Below are 8,727 nucleotides of genomic sequence, written 5' to 3'. Positions count from 1 at the left end.
CATCAAATTTTTTTCTCTGGAAAAAAAATTGATGCTCCTTAATCCTTTACTCCTTAACCCGACTGCGAGCCAAGATAAGTCTGAAATGTCCAAACCAAACAGACTTGTTGCACCGGTTATCTAAAGAGTTTGTAACAAGCAGGTAGTATGGACTCTATGACGGAATTTGTAACAAAATATGATATTTTCCTCTTCAGATATTTCCCTCCACAAGGATTTTATTGATTTTCATTTGAAACAAATTAACAAATATATATATTCAAGGTAATTTACATTTATAACATAAATAAAATTGGCTTCTCAAGATACAAGTATTGTTGAACTGTTGAGTTCACAGAAAACTAACAAATCAATAATTCATTTCTGATATTCAAGATTCATTTATAAAAATGAATATAAACATTCAACAGCAATGATAACGTCAAGAGGATTATAATACATAATTCATAAACATTTACTTTACATTGAAAAAGAAATATTACAAAAATCAATCCGATAAAAAAACGGAGTAAAATGTTGAAGAGCATTTGATGATGTGATTTTACCCAAATGCAGAATTCGTAGATGAAATAAAAGTAGATGCGTAGAGTAAAAAAATTACAAGTTCTCCACTTAATTGCATACTACCTCTTGAATACAATGATTTCAACTTTTATTATACTTAAATTTTTTTGTTTTTAAATGTATTTAAGATTTTTCTATTCATGTCTGTCCTTTAAAATAAAATGGACGTAGAAACCAAAATCAATTTAATAAGAAAGAAGAAAAATATGTTGTTTTTTAGTATTCTGCATGATCATTTCATAATGAAAAAACTGCATAGTATATCAAGTATAACTGTAACAGATGAATAGTGAACAAATTGTTTTTTTGTTTTTTTAAACCGTTGTTTACATCATCATTATATATATATATATGATATATATATATATTTATATACATGACATTGTATGGTCATAGAATTATAGCATATTACATTCTACCATTTTGCTATTTACTACATCTAGTCTACCATAAGTATAAATGAGAAAAGAGTTCAAATACATATAGCAATAAAATGTATATAATGGGAAGATTCAGAGATATAAGGTAAATTGCTGCATCAACATTGTAAGCTATGGTTTTATATTATCTATTAAATTTGAATGACATGATTATCTAACATTATTCAAGATTGTATGATTTCAAATGATAAAAGTCTAAAAATTTGCATTGAAGAGACAGATATTACACTAATGTGTATGGAACCCGAGTTTGATTTTGAAAATGATTAAAATATGATTGACACTTGATCTATACTGGCTGAGTTAGAATCTGTTTTTTTTTTTGGTCTCGTATATTTTTGTGTGACTAATAAATTATTTTTTGGGATCAATTTTTTTGTTATAAAGTCTATATCTTGTATAATACTGTCCATAATTTGTTAATTTGCAGAGAATTCTTGTAAGCAGTGTCCATGTCACTGTTGAATCCATCCTGGTAATATAAGACTAAATAAATAAACGAATTAATAAGCGAATAAATAAATATATAGCCTATATAATTTTGTCAAGCTGCTTGGAAACTGAAAGATTTAAAAAGTTTATTATCAACCAGTGACTTCATCATTGTTGAGATTCATCCATGAAAAATTCCTTCCCGTTAGAATCTCAAGTTCTTTATCATATGGTTCATAAAATGTGTACAATTTTCTAAGAGTATCTCTTTTCACTTTAGGGTGCTTTCTGCCTTTAGTTCTTTCCATGCAGAGCTTATATGGCATTGCCAGACAGAAAAACCCTTTGGCTTTATCAAAATATATTTTGTCGGCGTCGAAGTATTTTGGCAGCCCCAAGAACGATTCGGTGGCTTGGAGTTGAGGTAGTGGATTCTTAGAAAACAAATCACCATCCAGTATAAGTATCTGTTTGCGAGGGAAAATCTTGAACCAATTACGGAGATGGCGTGAGTACAACCCTGTAAAGATGATGGCATTATCGGCGTTCACTGTACCGTCTTCGTTTAGTACGCTGGTTTCAAATGTGTCTTCTATGACGTAAGATATGTTTGCTTGAGGGTACTTTGGTACCCTTCCCCGTCTCCTGGTGCCGTACCGTTGTTTACGCGCCATTTTCGGGAACACGTCCAAGATGTGAGTGTAGTCAGAAATGGCGCGTTTTACGGGGTCTCGCAGGATAAGCAAGAGCTTGATATCGCGTGAAACGTCCCGCGCTATCGCGGCAGGTATGTCGTCTGCAACAAAGTACGCTGGCGTTTTCTCCATGGTCAATTGATACTGTGAAGTTCTGGGCATTAGTTGTCGATACTTTTCGATACTCCTTGTCGGGTGCCAATCCCATTGATGGGCCTCTACAACAGCCGCTATGTGTAGAGCTGGGTGCCCGCGAAGAAAGAATTCGAGCGCACCGGTTCCACATTTCTTTGCACCTATACCGATCACATCAGGCAACCGGCTTTTGCAATCCAGGTTTCTTGTCTTGATCGCTCTCTCATTTTTGCAGCTCCATCTGCTCTGAAAGAGAGTGAAAGGATGTTGTGAACTGTTCAGGGTCAACTGTGAAACATGGCGAGAACCTGAAACACGGTGAGTTGGACTCCCCAGTAACTGTTCTCCTTGTCGACTGTTCAGGGTCAACTGTGAAACATGGCGAGAACCTGAAACACGGTGAGTTGGACTCCCCAGTAACTGTTCTCCTTGTCGACTGTTGCCACTCAAAGCGAAGATCATAATCAGAATGAAGCAGATACAGATGGCTGCCACCGACGATCTGGGGGATAGACACTTCCGCTTCATGGTGTAGTCGCAATGGATTCTGAAAGGAGAAAATGTATTTGCGTAAATATCTTTCAGGCTTGGATTGGATAAATGTAGAAATCAGGCGATTATTTCATGTGCTCTGTTAACTATCAATAATTGCGTAGAACATTTTGATCTTTAGCCCTAAACCTAGCTGTGCATTACCCCAGTCAGGCGCGTACACGGGGGGGGGGGGGGGGGTTGAACCTTCCCCTTCCCCCCCTAAACAAAAACCTAAACCCCCTTGTTTTTGTTTGTTTTTGTGTTTTTTTAATTATTTAAAAAAAAAAAAAAAAATTATGCCCATGGCTGACCTAAAAAAGGTTACCTTACCCCCCCCCCCCCCCCCAACGGAAAAAAATGTCAAATTTCCAAATTTCGAGGCCAAAAAAAAAGTGTCCTCCCCCCCCCCCCCCCCCCCCCCCCCCCCCCCCCCCCCCCTCCCCCGCGTACGCTCCTCACCCCAGTGGCATATCCAGAAACTGATAAAGAAGAGGGATGGCATCCTCCCGAGACAAGAGGTTCAGTTAAAGTATCTGGTCTGCTCATTTATTGCACCCCTATAGCAAGTTCCATTAGGTTTTTCTTGGCCCTTCAAGAAGTAATCTACACTGCCTTCACCCAATGTTGGATACGCCACTGAGCTATCACTACCAGCCCATCCATCATTGCAGATGATCTGCATCACTATAATTTTGTCTGGATAGTGTTGGAATGATTGAATGCAGTGACAGGAATTAGAGATCCGATCATTTGCATGTTTGTTTTTTCTTCATATTTCCAATTTATCTTTAAAGTCTCAAGACACAAGAAACAAAGTGATGCATGGTGAATTAGAAATTAAAGGGGAAGTCCACCCTGAAATTAAGTTAGTTTTAATAGGAGTAGAAAAATGAGAGAAACAAGTCAGTGAAAGTTTGAGCAAATTCCGATTAAAAATAAGGAAGTTAGGATTTTTGAAGTTGTGATCAATCAAACACAAATTGGCAACTCTATGACGTATCATGCGAGCTCAACTTCCATTTGCTCAGTACTAAAAAAATCTAAAATTTTCATTTTCCCTCAAGAAAAATTTCAACCATACATGCACCCTAAATATAATAATTGCAAATATGTTTCTATACTCCCCCTGCAAGGAACAAATATATATTCCGTCATCAATAACGAAGAAAACATGATTTTATGGAATATTATGCACAAAGCAAATGAAGGAGAGCTCGTATAATAAGTCACAGAGTTGCCAATTTGTATTTGATTGATCACAACTTCAATAATTCATAACTTTCTTATTTTCATTCAGAATTTGCTCAAACTTTCACTCACCTGATTTTCTTATTATTCTGCCTCTATCGAAACAAACTTATTTTGGGGGTGCACTTTCCCTTTAAGGAAAGGAAACATATTCATCGACAAAAGTAATGCTTTCTTTTCTAATAAACGTGGAGGTGCAAAAGATTCGACATTCACTGTACTCCATGTTTTCCTCTTGCTCCAAACAGCAACTCATGAAAATTGTGTAAGAGATGTGACAAAAACAAAAGAACCAAATTGCAAAAAATATTTTCTTTCTCTCTCTTTTAAAATTGAACATCTTTCGTACATCTTCTTTCCTCGATATTTTAAGTCAATATAATTGAGATGAAAATGAAAATTTAGTGCAGAAAAAAAAAATCATAATATGCGACGCTTAACGTACGTACGTGCAGGCGCGGACGGGGAGGGTAACCCCCCCCCCCTCAATTTTGTTTAATGTGTGGGTATTGGAGGATAACCCCCCCCCCCCCCCCCCTCACTGTACGAAATATCGGCCAGCCTAATTTTCTAATTTTCGGGGGAAAAAAATTGCTCTTACCCCTTACTCTTTTATTTCGTTTCGTCTTATTTGTTGTCGTTTTTTGCGGGAAAAAAAAAGCTCTTTTTGCGAGCTTTTCTAAAGCAGCCAGTGTTTATTCAAGTGTAAAATAGTGACATGAGAATCTGATGATGATCAGATTCAATAGACCATCTAAATGCAGATATTGTGAGATTAGTATTCTGGAACCTATTTTCAAGGCCTATACTTCGAATATAAAACAAAACGATAGAGAAAACATAATATATATTACCTATTGAAGGTATTAAAAATATATTATTATCATTAAGTGTTGCTTGAAAAAAAAGAGAATATATATTTTTTATATATATATATATATATATATATATATATATATAAGATAAATTCTAGTAAAACTAAAACTACATTATTTGGCTCTCAAAGAAAAGTACAGAATTATGAGTTGAAGTTAGAAATACAAGGTCAGTATGTACAATTTTTAACTAACATTAAGTATTTTGGTGTTGTTCTTCAACAAAGTCTTAATTGGTAGTTGCATATTAATGAAGTAGTCCGGAAAATATCGCGTACTGTAGCATGCGTACGAAGAATCAGATCATGTCTGACGAGGCGAAACATGATTCAGCTGTACTTTTCACTTGTCTTTTACCTCATGTAGACTACTGTTGACGTGTATGGGGTACGTGTACGCAATAATACATGACAAAACTACAAAGAAGTCAAAATAAATATGCAAGATTAGTTTAAAGTGCTGATTTCAATACGTCGAGTGCTACTTTGATGCATAACCTTAGATGGCAAAATGTTGAAGAAAGAGTAATGTACCAATGCTGTGTAAATGTTCAGACAATTGTAAACAATCTTGCTCCTTAGTATTTAAATACATTTGTATCCAAATATGCCCTCATCTCAATAGCCCATTATTTATACACAAACCCCTAACTTATTATTTTTTTTAACGCTCGTTGTCTTACTTTGAATTTCCACAGCTTAATACATTACCATTTGATATTCAATTATCATCATCTTTGCAAGTTTTCATAAATTAAACCCGACATTCTTCTTTGAAAAAAGTGTAAAGTTGACCTTACCCCCCCCCCCCCCTCCCAACGGAGCAAAATGTCAAATTTTCAAATTCGAACCCCCCCCCCCCCAAAAAAAAAAAAAAAAAAAATAAATAAATAAAAAAATTGTCCTCTTACCCCCCCCCCCCCCGCTTATTCAGCGGCTGGCTGAGTCGTTGCGAAATTTTCGGCCCGATTTAAAAGTTAACCTCCCCCCCCCCCCCCCCTTGAAAAAATCCTGCGTACGCGCCTGATGTATATATATATAATGGACTCCTCAACTTTCAACAAGGGCCGGCCCATTATGTTTGTTCTTTTGCTTGTTTGATTGTGTCATTATCTTTTAGTCTTGTTAAACTGTCCATTTTGTGCTTATACTGTATTTCTATTGTGTAATCCACTTTAATTTGCCGTTTTCTCTGTAGCTACACTTTTCATTAAATCCTTCAGTCCGGCTTGAATTTTTTAAAATCTTAAAATCTTTTTAGTGTGTTCTAAAAATTTTTTTTTAATTATATCAGTGCAAGTATATGAATTTATGTGAACTTGTTTTGTTTAATTGATATATATATATATATATATATATATATATATATATATATAATCATATGCCCTTACTTTAATAGGCACATTTTAACCAAGCTTCAATTTTATGTAGGTCGTCTTTTCGAACTGAAACGTGTTCTGTGTTTAATAACATATCATATTGATAGCTGAAAGTCGACGCATGCGTGCAACTTATTAATTTGCAAAATAATATTCACCTTTTTCAAACGACGAAAATATGTGGTACAAATTGAAAGATTCCTAAGACAGGTAAGGCTCGTAATGTGTAGAAGCGGTGTGCGTCGAGTTCTTCCGATCACAGTACATTGTCTTCCTCGCGACATATCGATCAGAGTAAGCTAGGAGTTATCCTTATATAGAGCAGGGATGGACCCTACCACTGGTTAGAGTTAGCAAGCCAGGCTATGGCCGCTAATCTTCTCCCTCGTACCAGAGGTGCTTCATGAATGAGGTTTGTTCGTATAAGGTCCACCGTTTTACCATTAGTAAATCCATCATCATGAAAACCTAAAGAGTGATTAAAAATATATATAACTTCCGTGATAATAATAATAAACAATATTATCAAACATTCACCAGTCTGCAGGTACAGACTCTGAATTGACACAAGTCAAACTTAACTCTAAGTTGGACTTAAATATTATGGAGAGCTATTTGTAGCCTTAAAATAAAATTTATTAAAAAGCGAAAATTGAAGTATTTTAGAATTTTTATAAATTCCACATCAAGAACATGAAATCTCCTTGATAATAGAAAATATGAATGATTTTAATCAACATTTTATGCCTTTTTAAATAAGTTTTAAAAGGTATTTTCATAAATGCTAACGGCTTTCCATAAGTTTTAAGTCCAACTTAGAGATAAGTTCAACTCAAGATCTTTGTGAAACACCCCCAGCTCTGTCAGTCTTTGACTGAGTCAAATATTATAAACATATATAGTCAAACATTAGCCAAGTCCAACTACTATTTTTCGAGGATAAGAATGAATATAATGCAAGGGTTGTCTCTGTCTAAGAGTTGAGGGTGTGTTATTTTCTCAGCTGATTGGGCGAACGACACGGAAACAGACTAGCAGTGTTTCATCAAGCCTTAAAATCGATCCGATCGATTTTGAGGGTTTAAATGATGTCATAAGTCTTGGCTTTTGTAGTGCGGTACGCCATTTTAACATTTGTATTCAACACCCAGGGGTCATGTAGAAATACTGTATAGTAAAGCATGCGTGACCACAGGTGTTCCAGACACCCATCTTCTAAATCCAAAATACACTCTAAACGAGGATTTCGCGCGGTTTTACCCCGAATTCACCCCCTAAACGGTTGTTTCAAAATGAATCCTAAACATTCCAGTGTTGTAAAATTGTAACCCCTTGAGCATTTTGAAGTGCGATAGGGATTACCATTTAAGTTGTTGACAATGTAAAATGAATCAAATTGTGATTCTGATGTAAACTTTAAAATGTAAAAAGTTATTTCAATAGAGAAGCAACAACATCAACCTGTACACTTCCAAATGGGTTTAATGCACAGGCAGCACAGCCAGTCCTTTCTTTCAAGTTCTTTCTTTGGCGAGCGCAGGCGAAGGCCGGTATAGTCTCGCCAATGGGCAATTATTACCACAGAACAGCATTACCCCCTTTTTTTTCTTCCCCGGTCTGGCCCTGCGGGCTCGAAAAATAGCCCTAAATGAGTATACCATATAGCGTATAGCAGGATTTTGAAACATTTTGAAAAAGTACCCTTTTTCAAAATGGCCCAAAATGGACCCACAACGCGGACCGCGCCCAATATCAAAAAAAATCGTGGGCCGAGAAATTCATCGATATAATTTATTTACTTTCTTTTAGGGGGTGGGTTTGTTGGGTTAGCAAATTTATTTTTCAACCCGGCTATTTTTAATTTCACAAAGATTAATCAATATTAATTTTTGGGAAATTGTGATTTACTGCTCTGTTTTCGCACAGAAAAAAAAGGGTTTGAGGGGGGGGGGGGTAATGATGGTGGACCAGCATGAAAACATATTATGTGGCTAAAAACTTGATTTTGTGCAGTTTTAGGTTGAATTGTTTTGAAGGGGTTTCTTAAATAGTGTAATTTTACATATTTTGTATCTTCTAATACTTAAATCAAATTTCTCAATTAGATTATTTGAACTTTCTGACCCTTCCCAAAACTCAACCCTCCCTTTGAGTAACCAAAATGAGCCGCGAAATTTTGGCTCTTGAAGGGCACTTTTGCCCCCTTGATAATTGATATTTCGCCCCTGATTAAAGATAAAGTTGAGTTCTGGTCATGCGGGTGCATTGTGAAAGAAACGTTGTGGAATCGATTAGAAAAGGTTGATCATCTAGTATATAAGTATAGGTGTGTACTGCAAGGTTCTGGAATGATCAAAATGATAATTTGGCCCAGTCTTGGTAAAGTTACAAGCACTGTACACAGAAATATGTATATGGGACATGGG

The 8,727-nt window shown here is 35.8% G+C and overlaps 1 protein-coding gene across 1 annotated transcript; it reads right to left on the bottom strand.

Annotated features, from left to right (window-relative positions):
• Window positions 1-333: 333 nt before the first annotated feature.
• LOC100887841 (heparan sulfate glucosamine 3-O-sulfotransferase 1) lies at window positions 334-6,840 on the bottom strand. Its single transcript, XM_030976005.1, has 2 exons — window positions 6,460-6,840; window positions 334-2,813 (listed from the first exon to the last, which is right to left on the bottom strand). Exon 2 carries the CDS (start codon window positions 2,792-2,794, stop codon window positions 1,589-1,591), a length of 1,206 nt encoding a protein of 401 aa, XP_030831865.1. The 5' UTR covers window positions 2,795-2,813; window positions 6,460-6,840; the 3' UTR covers window positions 334-1,588.
• Between the last annotated feature and the right edge of the window lie 1,887 nt (window positions 6,841-8,727).

This window comes from Strongylocentrotus purpuratus, unplaced genomic scaffold (genome assembly GCF_000002235.5).
Source record: "Strongylocentrotus purpuratus isolate Spur 01 unplaced genomic scaffold, Spur_5.0 spur5_scaffold_8, whole genome shotgun sequence".
Classification (NCBI taxonomy): domain Eukaryota; kingdom Metazoa; phylum Echinodermata; class Echinoidea; order Camarodonta; family Strongylocentrotidae; genus Strongylocentrotus; species Strongylocentrotus purpuratus.
The sequence above is the reverse complement of the archived record's forward strand: the minus strand, read 5'-3'. Positions and strand labels throughout refer to the sequence as shown.

Excerpts from the sequence above, each read along its gene's own strand:
- LOC100887841 (XM_030976005.1), bottom strand. The coding sequence starts at position 2,794 with ATGAAGCGGAAGTGTCTATCCCCCAGATCGTCGGTGGCAGCCATCTGT.